General features: G+C 40.2%; 2 protein-coding genes across 4 annotated transcripts in view; one reads left to right on the forward strand and one right to left on the reverse strand.

Moving 5' to 3' along the window:
* Positions 1-6,003, reverse strand: part of mtif3 (mitochondrial translational initiation factor 3) — a 9,372-nt gene extending 3,369 nt beyond the window's left edge. Inside the window, exons 1-3 of the mRNA XM_033648100.2 lie at positions 5,856-6,003; positions 4,309-4,768; positions 175-326 (exon numbers count right to left, since the gene is read on the reverse strand). Of these exons, the coding sequence (XP_033503991.2) occupies positions 175-326; positions 4,309-4,765 (609 nt within the window). The 5' untranslated portion in view covers positions 4,766-4,768; positions 5,856-6,003. The remainder of the gene's footprint in view (positions 1-174; positions 327-4,308; positions 4,769-5,855) is intronic.
* Positions 6,004-7,025: 1,022 nt separating this feature from the next.
* LOC117270542 (adhesion G protein-coupled receptor G3-like) overlaps positions 7,026-17,894 on the forward strand; it is a 36,643-nt gene continuing 25,774 nt past the window's right edge. The window contains exons 1-11 of one of the 3 annotated variants that reach the window (XM_033648210.2): positions 7,027-7,558; positions 8,294-8,480; positions 9,447-9,588; positions 9,673-9,771; positions 9,952-10,074; positions 13,409-13,456; positions 13,567-13,710; positions 13,812-13,844; positions 15,760-15,792; positions 16,897-16,977; positions 17,175-17,322. In XM_033648210.2, coding sequence (XP_033504101.1) covers positions 9,717-9,771; positions 9,952-10,074; positions 13,409-13,456; positions 13,567-13,710; positions 13,812-13,844; positions 15,760-15,792; positions 16,897-16,977; positions 17,175-17,322 — 665 coding nt within the window. In that variant the 5' untranslated portion in view covers positions 7,027-7,558; positions 8,294-8,480; positions 9,447-9,588; positions 9,673-9,716. Of the gene's footprint in view, positions 7,559-8,293; positions 8,481-9,446; positions 9,589-9,672; positions 9,772-9,951; positions 10,075-13,408; positions 13,457-13,566; positions 13,711-13,811; positions 13,845-15,759; positions 15,793-16,896; positions 16,978-17,174; positions 17,323-17,894 lie in introns of all 3 variants that reach the window. The other 2 variants (XM_078173913.1, XM_078173914.1) reach the window with 2 other exon arrangements.

Below are 17,894 nucleotides of genomic sequence, written 5' to 3' on the forward strand. Positions count from 1 at the left end.
TTCAGATTTACTGTGTACATGTGTGAGGACATTTTGGGGGGAATAAGCTGTGAAGGTAAAAGTCAACAGAGCTGTTTGGGAAAATGACATCAAGGGAAGATGACAAGACAGAAAGAGTTAAGAGTCAGAGCTTGACTGAACATGGTGTTGTGCAAGGGTTTGTTCTGTTCTCACCAGGTTGTCTGCAGGTGTCCAGCGTCGTGATCGCAGAGTGATTCTAACATGGTTCTTCTTCTCCAGCCAACTCTCCACTTGTTTTAGCTTGGTGGAGAGGTCATGAGCTGCAATGCCGGATGAAAAGCTGACCTCTTTCACCTGCACAGGGGCTGTGGAGACAATACATATGCTACGGCTGTGTTTCACATACTGTGTGACCATTTTTAGACCTACTTCACAGAGTTACTGGGCCTTGTTTTGAAGGAACAGTGTGAAGGATTTAGGGGGATATATTGGCAGAAAAAAAATAATGTTATAGGTATATTTTCTTACTTGAAAATAAGAAATGCTGTGTTTTTGTTAACTTAGAATGAACCTTTTACATGTACGCTGGGAGTGGGTCCCAGTCCACACAGATTGCCATGTTGCACTGCCATGTTTTTTAACTAGCCCAGACCAAACAAAAACTGGCTCTAGATAGGGCTATTCACGCTTTCACGTTGCTCACTGTAGTAACTGTAGCAAGGGCATCGGAAAAACTGATTTTTGTTTATTTTTATGAGAAACTGCTTTCTTCTGTGTTTTTACCAGTTTAAATCAGCAGGTCCATTTGTTTTGGAGAGGAGACCTGTGTGGATAATTCAGCTCATGGTGAAAACCTCCTGAACATCTGGATCTTAAAGGGATAGTGCACTCAAAAATGAAAATTCAGCCATTATCTACTCACCCATATGCCGAGGGAGGCTCAGGTTAAGTTTTAGGGTCCTCACATCACTTGCGGAGATCCAAGGGGAGAGGGGGTAGCAACACAACTCCACCTAATGGAGGCTGACGGTACCCCAGATTCAAATGCCAAAAACACATAATTGAAACCACAAAATATCTCCATACTGCTCGTCCGTAGTGATCCAAGTGTCCTGAAGCCCCGACATAAAAAGTTGTCTGGAAAAATGTCATTTGAACTCTGTTTTTAGCCTCATTGTAGCCTGTAGCTCTAACCGCCTCTCTGTGCACCGCGCTCACATGTGCGCGCGAGACCAGCGAAAGCGCGTGAACACACATGAACGTGGTGCCCATGTCTCGCGGTCTCGTGAGACGTTTTTCCAGACAACATTTTATGTCGGGGCTTCAGGACACTTGGATCACTATGGACGAGCAGTATGAAGATATTTGGTGGTTTCAATTATGTGTTTTTGGATTTGAATCTGGGGCGCCGTAAGCCTCCATTAGGTGGAGTTGTGTTGCTACCCCCTCTCCCCGTGGATCTCCGCAAGTGATGTGAGGACTCTAAAACTTCACCTGAGCCTCCATCGGCATATGGGTGAGTAGATAATGGCTGAATTTTCATTTTTGGGTGCACTATCCCTTTAAGTTATCAAAGAAAAATGGTGAGAACACCTTAGCAAGCGCTGGGGTAACAGCCCATCTCTGACAAGCCTAATGGCATCAGAGAAACACTGATTTGTATAATAAAACTGCTTTATTCAGTATCTTTACTGGTTTAAATCAACTGGTCAAATTTTTTTGGAGAGGAAGAGACCTGTGCAGATAATTTGGCTCCTGGTGAAAACCTCCTGACTAATGAACACTAAAGGATAACCAACTGAGGCATTTCAGATGGTTGCAATTTGCAATCCTGACCACTAGATGCCACTAAATCCCCCTAAATCTTACACACTGTTCCTTTATGAAACATTTTGACTAGACTACAGATGGACATCATTTAATCAGTACCTCTAATTTCCAGAGGAAAATAATTAGTACACTCAACAGAACAACAAACGTACAGGTACAAAGGTACACAAATGCAGCTTCAGTTGTCATGGTTTTAATAAACTGATATCCCCTGAGATTAAAACTAGCTCCCAAACTGTGTACATTTATCAACAGCTGGATGAATGTGGTTTTTAGTGCTTTTTAACGATCGAGACATTCAGGAGGTTTTTACACCTGGTGATTTCAACCGGTAAAAACACTGACTGAAGCAGTTTCACATTAATAAATAAGTGTTTTTCTGATTCTGCTCATCGGAGGGGGTCTGCTGACTACAGTGGCTGACACAAAAAACGCCAATGGCCTTATCTAGAGCCAATGTTTGGTTTGTCCGTTCTGGGCTACTGTAGAAACAGCTAATTAAAAGGTAGGGAAAACACAACGATTCTTATTTTCTGGTGCTTAAACACACAGGAAATCACACCTATTATCCCAATAATTCTACACTAGACACTGGACCTTTAAATCACAACTTTTTTGGCCTGTTACCTTTTGAAACAAAATAAAGTTAACCTGCAAAGTAGCTGTGAGCATTTCACACAAAAAGTGATTTTCACCTTCTCAGATTGCTGGATTTAACACTGTCACTGAACATGTGAAAATCAAAGATATGAGAAATATAATCTGTCATCTTTTCCTCACTTGTTTACCATCTTAAGACCCCTTAAAGAGATCCTAACCCCCAGGTTGAGAGCCACTATATTAATATACAGTACAGGCCAAAAGTTTGGACACACCTTCTCATTCAATGCGTTTTCTTTATTTTCATGACTATTTACATTGTAGATTCTCACTGAAGGCATCAAAACTATGAATGAACACATGTGGAGTTATGTACTTAACAAAAAAAGGTGAAATAACTGAAAACATGTTTTATATTCTAGTTTCTTCAAAATAGCCACCCTTTGCTCTGATTACTGCTTTGCACACTCTTGGCATTCTCTCCATGAGCTTCAAGAGGTAGTCACCTGAAATGGTTTTCCAACAGTCTTGAAGGAGTTCCCAGAGGTGTTTAGCACTTGTTGGCCCCTTTGCCTTCACTCTGCGGTCCAGCTCACCCCAAACCATCTGGATTGGGTTCAGGTCCAGTGACTGTGGAGGCCAGGTCATCTGCCGCAGCACTCCATCACTCTCCTTCTTGGTCAAATAGCCCTTACACAGCCTGGAGGTGTGTTTGGGGTCATTGTCCTGTTGAAAAATAAATGATCGTCCAACTAAACACAAACCGGATGGGATGGCATGTCGCTGCAGGATGCTGTGGTAGCCATGCTGGTTCAGTGTGCCTTCAATTTTGAATAAATCCCCAACAGTGTCACCAGCAAAACACCCCCACACCATCACACCTCCTTCTCCATGCTTCACAGTGGGAACCAGGCATGTGGAATCCATCCGTTCACCTTTTCTGCGTCTCACAAAGACACGGCGGTTGGAACCAAAGATCTCAAATTTGGACTCATCAGACCAAAGCACAGATTTCCACTGGTCTAATGTCCATTCCTTGTGTTTCTTGGCCCAAACAAATCTCTTCTGCTTGTTGCCTCTCCTTAGCAGTGGTTTCCTAGCAGCTATTTGACCATGAAGGCCTGATTGGCGCAGTCTCCTCTTAACAGTTGTTCTAGAGATGGGTCTGCTGCTAGAACTCTGTGTGGCATTCATCTGGTCTCTGATCTGAGCTGCTGTTAACTTGCGATTTCTGAGGCTGGTGACTCGGATGAACTTATCCTCAGAAGCAGAGGTAACTCTTGGTCTTCCTTTCCTGGGTCGGTCCTCATGTGTGCCAGTTTCGTTGTAGCGCTTGATGGTTTTTGCGACTCCACTTGGGGACACATTTAAAGTTTTTGCAATTTTCCGGACTGACTGACCTTCATTTCTTAAAGTAATGATGGCCACTCGTTTTTCTTTAGTTAGCTGATTGGTTCTTGCCATAATATGAATTTTAACAGTTGTCCAATAGGGCTGTCGGCTGTGTATTAACCTGACTTCTGCACAACACAACTGATGGTCCCAACCCCATTGATAAAGCAAGAAATTCCACTAATTAACCCTGATAAGGCACACCTGTGAAGTGGAAACCATTTCAGGTGACTACCTCTCGAAGCTCATGGAGAGAATGCCAAGAGTGTGCAAAGCAGTAATCAGAGCAAAGGGTGGCTATTTTGAAGAAACTAGAATATAAAACATGTTTTCAGTTATTTCACCTTTTTTTGTTAAGTACATAACTCCACATGTGTTCATTCATAGTTTTGATGCCTTCAGTGAGAATCTACAATGTAAATAGTCATTAAAATAAAGAAAACGCATTGAATGAGAAGGTGTGTCCAAACTTTTGGCCTGTACTGTATATGGCCTGATTAGGGTCCCTGCCAGGACACCACATACCTGGTTTTGCTTTCTGCTTCTCCCGCAGTTTCATCTTCTCTTCATGGATCTGTTTGCCGCTCATCAGCTTGTAGACGGGAGGATCTTTGCTTCCACTGAGCAGCACCAATTTGAGACCCTGCGTGTCCATCATTCTGATAACATTTGCACGGTGCATGATGCCCAGGTTCTCGCCTGTCTCACTAATCACCTGTATCTCACGCTGTGGGATGCTGTGGCCAACGTGGCTGAGTGTGGCATGACCTCTGGGATCCTGCTTTTTTTTCTTTGGTGGCAGAGTCTCTTTTGTGTCATCTACAGCAGTAGAGAATGGAGAACATCTCCAGGAGGAAGTGATGATGTTGGATCTTCCGCTGCATATGGTAAATCTAGATGCTGGTGTCCAGCAGGCACGGCTGTCACCACATGCAGCTCTCAATGCGTGGCTTAGCACCCACCTGAGACAACCTACAGACATTTCCTAGATAAGAAAAGAGAGGGGACAATTTACTTAGCAGGCGTTTAACACAGCTCTGTTTGCTCACCATCAGTGTATGAGAATGTTGTGTATTTTAGGTTCATCAGATATAATGTGGCTGACGCATACATACGGTTGCTTTCCTTATATTTTCTCTTGCCTCTGTAGGTAATGTAAATAATGTCTTGTAAGGCCATATGTGAGTTTTATTTATTTTTCATCTAACTCTACAGGTTAGGCAGATCTGATAACACAAAAAAATAATTCATGAATGTTCAGTTAAATGGCATCTCTCCATCCCTAGCAACAGTACAAACACAATGCATCGACAGTCAGTTCATACAGTTGCGAAATAGTTTTCCAGTTTCCTCAGCACCCCGTCCAGCCAGCCTCCGTTAAAAAAGCGACCAATTAAAGTTTGCCTTATTTATTTGTCACTGCACACGTCACAAACATCACAAATAAGACATTTTTCAAACCCTCAGGGTACACTGCGGTATTCGGGATACTATATGCTTATTTAAAGACTTAGTTTTGGAAGTTTTACACACATTTACCTCTCACAGAAGTTGGTTCATCTGGCATTATGACAAGCGTCCGCAGATAAAATACTCAGGTGGTTAACCACTAGAAGTAGGTTGCAAAGCTACCATTTAATTAAAAAAACACCAGTAATGTTATGCCGAATTGACAAGCGGACCTTACTTATTAGTAAAATGCCTCGCAATGAATGCACCGTGTCGCACTTGGTTTTAAATTAACGGAGGAACGCTAAAATGTGAGATTTTCGATGGCAGTCTGGAGTTAACCGAGGGAGCTGTTTATCGTCATGTTGGTTTATTAGAGTCGGCCTTACATTATGGAAACAGTGTTATTTGAATAAGTGAGATTTCAATGTCATTGCCACTTAAAACAAGTTGTCCTAGACGTGTTAACTTGTTCTTACATTAACGTTAACGTTACACACAAAACGAAGTCCTGGGTTAAAACATGAATGCAGGCACAAATGCTCCAATACGCGATAAAAAGTAAATATCGCCAGTCAGTAAATTCCCTAAATGTGTCTTGTGTTTTTGTGCTTTTTACTCACTGTAGCTCAATGTCGTTATTTCACGCTCTCTGCAGGGTGACTGTTTGCTGTACCTTCTTCCGCCATGTTCTTCTTTGTTTAATTTAATTTGTGTCACAGCGGATGCAAAAGTCACGATGCCGCCATCTTGTGTACAAAAGCAGAAGTCGCCATTACTCCATCAGAGGGTCAGGGGATAATGGAGGTTAAATAAATTTAACTAGTAGTTTGATTAATGGTCAAATTCGTGGCTATGTAGGTGCTAACTGTTCACCAGCTAGGACTAGCTACAACTTCGTTAGCTTTGTCTGAATGCTGTGTGGTGCAGGTAGCAAACATACAGCGGGTTTATTAGAGGTTTTTCACTCAAATAATAAATGAGAGTGAACCAAAACAGTAGCGTAATATCGTGAATGTAAAACAATAACCTGTAAGATGGTTAAACACTCGGGTTTGTCCTACACCCGCAGCCAGTTAGCTTATCTTAGCTTAGCATAAAGGCTAGCTAGGAACAGGAGTAAACGGCTAGCCTGGCTCCATTCAAAGTGAGCCTTGTGTGAATAACACTAAAAAAAATCTTTTTATTTGTTCCACAATGGCAACATTTAGTAAGTAAAAAGTAAATTATAGCATAGTTCATAATAATAATTTGTAAATTGCACCATGTACTTATTGTCTTATTATCACTGACTAGTGTGACGGCTAATTTAACATCAATATGGTCAAATGAAGATATTGAAAATTAGCTGTTGATGCTCACTTCCAAGCAAAGCTTTTTCTGTTCATCATTATGAATTAAGACCCCATGTACATTTCTGTTAAATTGTATTGCTGAAGTCAGCCCACAATTCATACAAAATAAAGCCGCCTTTCCTCACTGTCACAACAACCCTCTCCCTCCAGCATCCTCCCTTAATCCCCTCTCACCAAATTTCACAAAAAGTCAAAAATTCACTAAATAAATTTCCCACAAGTAAAAAGAGGCTTTAGGTCTAAAATTCATTAAAAACTGTCCCCTATAGCCCCACAAACAGTCTGATGAACGCATCTTTTGATTCAGGCTGGTACAACTAACAAAATCCAGCTAGTCCATTAATATTTCTATAGTTGATTATTGTTCTGCACACACGAAGAGGCTGGGAACCACTAATGTAGAGCATAAAGAGCACATGCGATGGTTTTCTATTTATTATCAAAGTCTTTCAGCACTGTCCCAATCACACAAAGCATATTTGAGTGAATGCGACAAAATTAGATACAAGATAACCAAGCTATGATTAGCTGTGTAATCAATTGTTTGTAACAGTCATCTGACTTTTTCTCAGCTGTCTGAACGCCAAGCAGGGTTCACAACCCGATCTTAATTTTATGCACATTATATGAAGGTATAGTTCATCTATTTGTAGCAGGATGAAGTGCTCTCCCATGGGTGAGTGTGCTGCGTTGCTCTCCCCTACCTTATTAGCCAATCCGCACCTGAGGCCACCTTATTTAGGGAGGCAGTGTCCATCTCGCCTTCCTCTTGCTCTTTGGCTCTGAGGCCCACCCACATCCAGGTCGCCTCACTTCCTCCTCTTCGCCATCGCCTGTGCAGACGTCCGACGGGCGGACGCTGCGCCTGTGGGGTTGGCTCGCCGGTAATCTGCCATTCAATGCGCTATTGGTCAGCCGCGTTTGCCACTGCCGCTGGGAGACCTGAAGTGCTCCGACCCTCTCCAGTGTGTGTGCGTCATCGACGCTGCCTGATCGATGTTAATTGATATGCGGTGTGACGCTGTCTGAAGACCCGCTGCTGCTTTGCTGCATGTTTTGCTTAGTGCGCTGCTCGCATCACTCCTGTGCTGGCTTTAATCTGCTGGGCTCTGCACGTGCTTGCTGTATGCGTATGGCTGGGCTGGATGGGATGTTCTGTGCCCACCGACAGAACTTCTTCCCCCCTATTAGCTCCTCTTTCTTTTGCCTCAGCCCTGATGCAGCATGTGTTGGTTTTGATTTTCTTATGTTGGATTAATTCTTGTTGTTTTGGTTTTGTTTAATCAGATCTTATTTTCTTTTCAGATTAGTAATTAATTACCTTTGATGGACTGTAGCTCCTTTTTTTTTTTTTCTCTCTTACATTAGGATTACTTTGTGATTTGTTTGGTCAAGGTGCCTGAGTTTTGTAAATTCTGGTAGCGGGACTTTCATCATTTGATTTATTTTGTGTATAAATGTTATTCCTAGTAAATCATTTGTTTTTCTTTTGTTAGCTTATTTTGTTAACCATTAAATTGAGTTATTTTTGGCAGCTACAGTGACTATTTTGTTAAGTTGGTTAATGTGTAACCTTGGTTGCTGCCTATCTTTAAGTCTCATTTATTTATTTGGTTATTTTGCTTATTGGGTTGTTTTGTTTGCTTTGCTTGCTTGTTTTGGAGTTATCCCCTTCTTTAATATTTTCTTTTTCTTGTTTTTTTCAGGTGCTGGAAGCTTACGGTGGCAGTCCTGGTGTCCTGGTAGTGGGGTTCCCCCTTTTCTTTTGGTGTGTGTGTGTGCGGTGCGACCCCTCCTCAGTTATTTGGTTTTGGTGTTTGGGTGACACGAGCAAGTGGGGTGCTTTTCTCCCTGGGTTCCTTCACCTCCCCGTTCTCCTAGTCTCCCCCACTGGTAAGCTCCAGCCCTGTTTGTGCATTTCTTTCTGTTAAAGAGCCACATGCAAGGCTTCTTTTAATATATGTTGGTTTTATGAAATTTTGTAATAAAAAAAATATATATATATTTTTATAACTGGAACCACGTCTCCTGCTCCTTAAGTAAAACGAACCTGAGTGCCTTGGCATTAGCTCCAATAAGGTAAAACAAAACTATTTCCTGGGGTGAAATTCCCAAGGTGGCATTGTCTGGTTTGGTTGGTCATTCCCTAATACTTAAACCTCCCACTCGTATGCTGATCACCACATATTAAATCATCACAATCTTGGTAACATCAAATATGAGTCAGCTGAAGATAAAGTCAGGAACCACAGCTCCGCAGCATGTCAAAAATGCATTTTTATTTATGTTTTTGAAACCACTGAACTATCACAGACGCTGTTTTGAATACTTTCTCAGGAGAGATTGTTATCAATGTGATAGCGTGACAGCTGTGGAAAATGCAGTTACAACACTTTACAGGTGTGCAGGCCAAGTTGAGGTCAAAATGAAGGCCGAGGTCGGAGATGGGTTTGGTCTGGCCACAGGCACCGGAAATAGGGGAGTAGGAAGATGGGAAGGGGCCATTACTGTATGCAAGCCCATTCCTTACACGTTTTCTAAGTCTGATTATATTAATTACTTTTTGTGGCCCAGTCAGTGTTTAAATATTTAACTTAATGATTTAGATGTAAACTTTCTTCACTCTTTACAATGAAACTTTGCTCTTTGGCATTTACCACTTACACTTATGGCAGTCTTGTCTGAAAAATGATCAGGTATTCTTGGGGAGTTATTTGGTATTTACACATTTAATATAACTTTCTTACAACAAATATGCACACAAGCTACTGTACATCAAACCCACAACCAAATTCATTCCTTGAATTCACCGAGGCATGATGTTGCTTTGCATAGGAAAATGACATTTTGTTTTTTCAGGAACTCTGAATTTGCAAAACAAAATACTTGCAGCGGGCTGCCATGCAAAGTCAGGCGACAACATATCCATGTAGAGAAAGGCTCAGTTGCGTCCGTTTACTGCTGACGTTCGGTGCTTTGACTTTACTTCAGCCAGAGAAAGGTAAGAATTAAAATCCTTTTGGCCGATAATTCATATGGAGAGAAAAAAAAAGTATTTGAAATGATACTTATTCATCTACTGTAGCAGTGAATGGATCACACAACAAGACTTAATGCCATCAAACAAACATGAGCTGGATGACTTGGATTTTGTTTGTGAGCCTTCTTTGGATTTATTCTGTTTGTAAGTAAACACAGTCTCATAATGTTGAAGTCTAGTAGCCAGTATCACATTGTATTATTCTCCTTTAGCATGAAAACAGAGACCTGAAAAAGTCCTAAGATCTACCTTGGTTAATATAAGGTCTGAAGGTGTGAAGAATATGGTACTTTTTGTTTAATGTGTTATCTGATTTGATTAAAGGTATTTCAGACGCTGAAAAATGCCCTCAAAAATATAAAAAACTCAAATGTGTGAAGCAGCAGAAGACAAGTCTTGTCATTGGTGATGACTTCAGAGGCTTCTTCAATGGAGGCAGGAATCAGAGTGAGTCAAAACTATGACAAACTTTTTAAATACAGTTGTTGTTGATTATTGTTAGAGAGCAAAACATCATGCTAAGTGTGCGAGGAAGGGTGCACCTTTTAAGGATTTAATTGGTAACCTGTATGCAGGGAGGGAAAGCGAGAATGATTCCACTCAAATATACCACCTGAACACAGAGTATCAGTTATCCGAGTAAATTGTTTAGGGCCACTTATATAATGTTTTAGCTTCTTGGAATTTCAGAAAATAAGATGTCCATTTATTTTTTTGCTAAAATGATCCAGCCTGTTGTAATCTATGTGCACATTTGGTATGCTAGAAACAGTCCTTTCTTACACCACCTTTGAATGCACACAAATTCAATCATGTACTTTATGAGGCAACCTTTAACATAACCGTCTTTCACACGAAAAACATCCTTAAAAATATATCTTTTTTTATTTCCCCTTCAAACAGCTGTACTTATTCAAGTTTCTCACCAAAAGTTAAGGGGAGCGGGGCTGGGGGCCAAGGGGTGGCAGGAACCCAGAAAAAATGCCTGAGGCTTTGTAGTTATGTTGTTATGACCTTATGTAATATTTTAAAATAATAGTAGTAATAGTGTTAGCAAAAAATAGTAGAAGATAAACATTTTGATTTTTTTTTCTTCACCCATTTGTGGCGCCCTGATTAGTGGTGCCATATAGGGGAGAAAAGTTAGAACGATTTCAAGGGCCCTGACTGACAGGGGCCCCAGAAATAGGTAAAAATGAATATAAAATTATTAAACCATCATCATTAAGAATTTTTCTTTTCAATAGTAATAAAATTAATGATCTCTTTGTTTTTACTTGTTTTTGGCAGTAAAAATTAAATATCCCCATTGACCAAAAAGTAAACATCCATATTGACTGACCACCCCCCTGCATCTGCATGAAATGGTTTGGTCCTGCCTTAGCACACTGATGGTGATGGTGCCTAGTAGCAATCAGCAGTTGCACTAGAACGCTATAGTCCTCATCATGCTACCTGGTACTAAAAAAAAAATCTGGTTTTCACAAAAGGAAAGAGAAAGGAGAGAGATGAGAGGCAAAAGAAAGGGTGTCAATGTGTGAGCCAGTGTTTCTCCAAGAAAGGTGGGTAGCATGGGCGTGGTAGTGGGGGGAAAAGTGGACCTGACTACCCAGGGCCCGAGTAGGGAGAGGGGCCCATGAAAATCCTGACTTTTTTTTTTTTTTTTGTGGTGTTTTTATTTCGAATGAATTGGGCACTGCAATTAATTGGTGTCATAATTTATTTCAAATATATTGATAACATCAACTGAGAGAATGAACTTTATGTCACAGTCCTCCCACATATTGGACATTCTGGGGGCCCCCTCTTGGAGGCGCAAAATGGTTTAGTCCGCCTGACAGCGACCGGCGACAAGTGTAACGTCAGTGAGCCCAGATTGAATGACCTGGGGGCTAGACATCATGCTGCCCAAAAAGCATAAATAAGGGTATCAAAAGAAGCAAGAGAGGAAAGAAAAAGAAAGAAGGCAGAATGAGGGGAGGCAGCTGTTGACTGCTTTCTTTCCCAAAGGTGAACCGAGTTTGCTTGTTATGCAAAGTCCAATTAAAGTTAACATAGTCCACTCCAGACAGCTGCTGCTGATGTTTGTATGCTCACGTGAAGTCTTTAGCTTAGCTAGTTGCCAACCAGGCTGCTTGGGGCTGTAAGTATAAAGACAATTATGATTTTTGCCATACATTTTTGCTATATATATATGTATATATATATATATATATATATATATATATATATATATATATATATATATATATATATATATATATATATATATATATATGTATATATATGTATATATATATAGAGAGAGAGAGAGAGAGAGAAAGAAACATAGAAAAACAATTAGCTATTCCTCTCAATCTGGCTGAAAAATGGCTTAAAACATTTTTGCCTCTGCAACTTGCTGACCATGATGAATACTGTGTGTTATAGCAAATAATTAGGCTAGTCTAAGCATCAGTTGTAGGAAAGCATATCTGATGTTTACTTCACGTTGTACTTTTAATGAACATATTTGCAACCTTTCACATTATCTTTGTACTTGTTCTAAATGGTAGATGCCTCTTGTGGATTATTACCAGTTATGACTGTTTGGTTGACAGCCTTAGAGCTCAGCCCATAGCAACACAAAAATGCGCCCCATTTAAAAGACAATCTGTCAACATAATAAGCAATGCTTGGCTGTATGTTTCATTATTTTCAGCAGTTTATCTTGGACTGAAATGGCTCTAGAAATATAAAGTGAGCTTGCTTTAAAAAGTAGGTTGGGTTATTTGTATGTTAAGAGGCTAATACCAATTCTTTATTCTTGTAGATGTAGAGAGTTCTGCATCAGATGCTGAAGGCAAGGAATGGTGTAGCTTAAAACCCTATTTATGCTTTTTTATTTTAAATAAATACCCCTTTTTTTTCTTTTTCTTTTTTTTTTTTTTTTTGCTCACGCGCCTCGTGCACTGGCATGGATAGGGGCCCACTGACATTGAGAGTGTACAGGGTCCAGAATTTGGTGCTACGCCCCTGTCCCTTGTCTCTTTTCCCTGTTTATTTGGCTTAGCTATCAGTCAATATGTAGAGTCTATCCAATAGCTACTTTTACATTTTAAAAAATGTTTTCATCTTTGTCACCATGGATAATGTTTAGCTTTAAGCTAGATCAGGCCAGTTTGTTCATAATTGCTAGCAGTTAATGTTATTCTTACTTTCTTGTTCTTTCCTTTGTATATTATGAATCTGATCACTTCGGCCACTCATCCACAATTTGAAGGGCATGCCATAATTATATAATGTAACTTCTATGTTGTGATATGCTTTGTTTTAGTGTGTGTGTTGCTCAGAATTGCCTAATTTTGCCTTAAATTGCCCGGCCCCAACCATTGCTGCACAGCAGCTATAATTTTTATTACATTTCAGTATATTGATATATATTTATTTAGTATATGATCTTACCTGGTGGTTCAATACTATTATTATTGTTGTACATTTCAAACTATGTCACTACTGGCCACTCAGTGGACACAGGGTGTTAAATAATCCTTTGACATGCTGAAATCTACATTTTTTTAGCTTGCTATAGGCATTTTGTTTTAGCCATCAGTTGCATATTATGGCGCCTTTTGTTCCTCCCCCTGGTGGGTGTGGTTGTCAGAGTAAAGCAAGTAAGTAGGTAGTTTTTAATTTAATCATTTGAGTAACTCTGGTTTTGGATTACTGCTGTAAAAGTATGCAAGAGATGTAATATGAAATGACTACGTGACATGAAAAGACTGCTTTCTCTGCCTCTCAGCAGGAATGGGTTGCATCGTATTTCTAAGGAAAAACCAAACTGAACAACGTGAGTATCACCGACTTAACACGGAATATTGGATTTTTGTTTACACGTTTACATCGGCATTTCAGCAGAATAGAAACGATACTGACGGTATTTCTGTTTTTAATTAACAGAAGGTTTGAAATGGGGGTGGCCTCAAATGATGGCAAAAGATGGTTCTTATCTACTGCTTATCTCACAATGGCATATCAAGAACAAACTGCAACTGCATGTGCTGGAGGGGAAGCACTGCAACTCCACATCATGTAACGGCACAGGTGTGTGTGTGTGTGTGTGTGTGTGTGTGTTCTACCTTAAAGTCACAAAGATAAAAGTTGATAATAAGTTTGTGTTAATATGAATTTCTCTTATAATTCAGATTCAGCGTGTGTCTTCCATCACACTCTGACAGGTAAACTCATTTTTTACTGTTACAGTACCGAAGCACTGCAACCAGTGCTTAATTTGAGCCGGGACGTACTGGAACATATACCAGGATCTTTTCAGAAAAGGCCCTGGTGCGTTCCGGAACTAATTTGCATGGGTCTAGAACTTTTCACATCTAAAACCTACACACAGTATTGGCTGATGTCACTAGTGTTGCAGGGTGGAGTACCGTAGTACAACGGTGCCTCACGTACCACTACTGTGGGATAAGTTCAAAGTCCAATCACAAGAGTGTCCATGCGCCGTCCAATAACGGCGCGCGCTGGCCACCTGGCACTCAGTATGCTGCTGTAGTGGTTTGTTTTCCAGACATGTGAGTATCTTTGAGCAGTTATTATTTATTGATTTTTACTTGTCGGCAGTGATTTGTTTTCCACAGAGCTCTACGTGTGAGTATTTTACTCGCATTTGCGACTAAAATAGTTTTGTGCGAGCAAAATAAATCATTCAGCATGCTGTACGAGTACAGATTTCAACCAGCAGCAGAAACGAAAGGCAAATCCTCCTGGTTGTGGGTTGAACGGGGGTCACAGACAGGAACACGGCAGTCAAATAGCCTACGGCGGCTCCGCAGCGCAAGATAATGGTTTACCGGCGACAGAGAAGTCTGACTCCAGGTCCAGTAGCCTAATTTCCTCTTTCGTTGGTGTCATGACTGCCCAGTAGTACCTGGACAACCGAGCCATGGCGGCACACAGGTATGTGGTGTGTCAGAGGAGAAACAAGCCGTTCACATTTCTCTCTTTGTGGCAGGTAACGGTCCACAAACCTCACCGCACTGAAGGGACTGTTCTTTACTTATGAAGGGACCAGGGGCGGGCTGGCCATAGGGAGGTTCGGGAGTATTCCCAAACGGCACGTCTGTTCCAGTCCGAACCGGCCGGTGGACGCAACGTTTTTTTACCCCATAAAACGCAGCCGCGTTTGAGCGCAGCAGCCTGCCCTTGCAGCAGCAGGTGGCAGTGGCACAGAGTGGAACGTCAGACTGGGTCCATCTAATATTTTGCATATTAAAGGGGGGATACGAGCGGTTAGCAAGCACTGCCTATATGGCCCTATCATCCCAGACGGGTCGGGCCGGCCCGACAAACCTGACCGGACCCACGGGTTCAGGCCGAAAAAATATGCAAATGACTCGGGTCGGGTCGGGCCTCAGGCTTCCTTTTTTTCAGGCAGACAATTAGCCTAATGCTGGTGTGTCGGCTGCATCGGGTCTGGGCTTAAAAAGCCACAGGCCGGGTTGGGTCGGGTTGTAATTTTCAGGCCCATTGACAACTCTTGTTTGTGTTTTTGGATGTGTTCAGGGCACATAGAACATTAAAGGTAGCCTATCAGCAATGTTACACCATACGTGCATAAATCATTAATCTGCTTTATCAATTAAAAATAAAATCCATACTGGCTGACCAGAAAAATGCACAAATTTCTTTATTGCAAAAGAAAACATAGCCTATTTCAGGAGAGAGTCTGTGTTCAAAGTTAAAAAGATATTTGAATATATAGGCTATACATCCTGTTTTCCTGTTCTGTTTCTACATTAATATATGGACCGTTTCATTGCTATTCTGTTGCTAGGGCAACAACTTTGGTCCCTGTTTACTTCCTGTCAGCTTCTGCATTAACATACATTCAAACAGGAAATATAAAGGGACCCATGTAGAATGTTTATGTTGTCCGGTTTGAAACGGTCTATAGCCATTTTTACGAGCTCAAGAAAAATACATTAAAGTGAGTAATTCATTTACAGTGTGTGTGTGTGTGTGTGTGTGTGTGTGTGTGTGTGTGTGTGTTAAAAAGTAAAACAAAAGTTCTACCTTAAAGTCACAAAGATAAAAGTTGATAATAAGTTTTTGTTAATATGAATTTCTCTTATAATTCAGATTCAGCGTGTGTCTTCAATCACACTCTGACAGGTAAACTCATTTTTTACTGTCAAGTTTGGGAAAAAAAAATGATAACAGAGGTAATGAAATATAATTATATTTGTAGTAATGCAAGAAATTGAAAACAAATAGGCATTGATAAATCAAGTCCCTTTTAATTATGTAATTTAATATTAGTCAGAGATGGGCATAAATACATCAAAACGTACCTTGTTACAAATTACAAATACTCAAATGTATCAAAATAAAATACAAAATACTGCTATGAGAAAATGTTTTTAATTAAAATACAAGTAATTTTTAATTTGATGATACACAAAATACATTTCATACAAACTGATACTATCACATTTTAGGCATTCAGTAGCTTCAATATGGGCCTGACCTTAATGCCCCTACACTGAAAAAATGAGCTCTGCCAATTTCCTACATCACAGCCCTGAGCAGAGTGACTGTCCACCACTGACCAATCAACGGACTGCAGTGTTCACAGCTCCATCTTTTAGTACCAGATCTGTGTGCTACGTACCCCAACAGAGGGGGGACTGAGAATGGGGACAGTACGGAATGGTCCCATTGGTACCATTCACAACTTTTCACAGTGGAAACAGAGAAAAAGCATACTGAACTGAACTGTACCGGACCGTACTGCTCGGTGGAAAGAGGGCTTTATTATAAGGTATATTATAGTTACTTACCCCCAAAATCCCACCCCACTTGTTGATAAAAATATTTTAAAAAAACTAAAAATTCACAATATAATATGTCATAAAAAGTAAAGTAAAATAAAAAATTCTCTTAACTTGTGAGTTTAGCGTTTAGGTTTCTAAGAATTTTTCCTGGGGGTAATTCCCCTCGAAACTCACAGAAGGTGAGCGCAAAATACAAATTACAAAATACTCATTCAAATATGTATTATAAATGCATTTACTGAATTATTGTCCATCTCTGATATAATACTATTAAACAGTTTAAAACAATTTAGAAGGAAATTATTCACGATTATTTTCCAGTCATCTCTCTTCAACAGTTTGATATACTCTGACATTATTTTACATTAACTTTCTGAATATTGTATAGCTTTCTCCCACTTGGCTTTTATTTATTTTTTTTACTGTGTTTATTCGTTACTAGATTCTTGCCAGATTCGATGTGTGGATACAGGCACCATATGTAATGGATATAGTTACAGTGATAAGATCTGCAGTGAAATGGGTGAGTTCCCTTCAGACAAGCAAAGAATGAATGTGAAAATGTTTCTCCTGCAGCTCTCCAAACTTCTATTTTTTACACAACATAATGCATGCTGTGGACTCTGGCTCAAACTGTTACATACTGCCGTATATTTTACCTCACAGATGCTAGTTAATGCTTGAGATAAAGCTCCTTTCCTTATATTTTTTTGTTTCCAGGGGTCAAAGACAGTTACATCATCAACATCACAGCAACAAACAACAACTGTATCAACTGCAATGACCCAGTGAAAAAGCCTGAGCAGAAAATTACGTGTAATGCAACAATTATAACTGAAGGAGAAAAAGTCGACGCTACCAAAGCTTCGTAAGACATGCTCCATGGATTTATTAAGATACAGCTGAGAATTTTTGGGGGTGGGGGGATCTTTTATTTGTTTTCTTGCAGAGAGTGAGATGAGAAGATTGAAAATTGCTGTGAGGTTGATCACAGAGATGGGAAGATTGAAAGCACCGTCAAACCACCGACTTCACATTTTTAATTGAGCACAAATTAAGAATACAAGATACAGTGTGTTCAAGGTCTAGTGTTCGGGATGTAGAGGCAGAAATGGAATATGATAGAATATTTTCTTTAGTGTATGATCATCAAAGTAAAATTTATGAGCCATTTATATCTACATAGGGAGCGGGTCTTTGAATGTGAGATAGTCATGTCCACTACAGTAGTCCAGAACGGACAAACCAGTTCCATCTGTGTGTGAGAGTGTTAGGCCCAAGCCTAGTGAGTCAGGTTGGGCCCGATCATGCTCGCGCAGGGAATCAGACTTCTTGTTAGCAGTGTTAATTTTGTTGATGAAAACTAACAAAAAAAATGTAGTCAGCAGCCGTTTTTTTTTTTTTTTACGAAAACGAGACAATGATGAGCTAAAAACAGAT

The sequence above is a fragment of the Epinephelus lanceolatus genome, chromosome 13, assembly GCF_041903045.1.
Source record: "Epinephelus lanceolatus isolate andai-2023 chromosome 13, ASM4190304v1, whole genome shotgun sequence".
NCBI lineage: Eukaryota > Metazoa > Chordata > Actinopteri > Perciformes > Serranidae > Epinephelus > Epinephelus lanceolatus.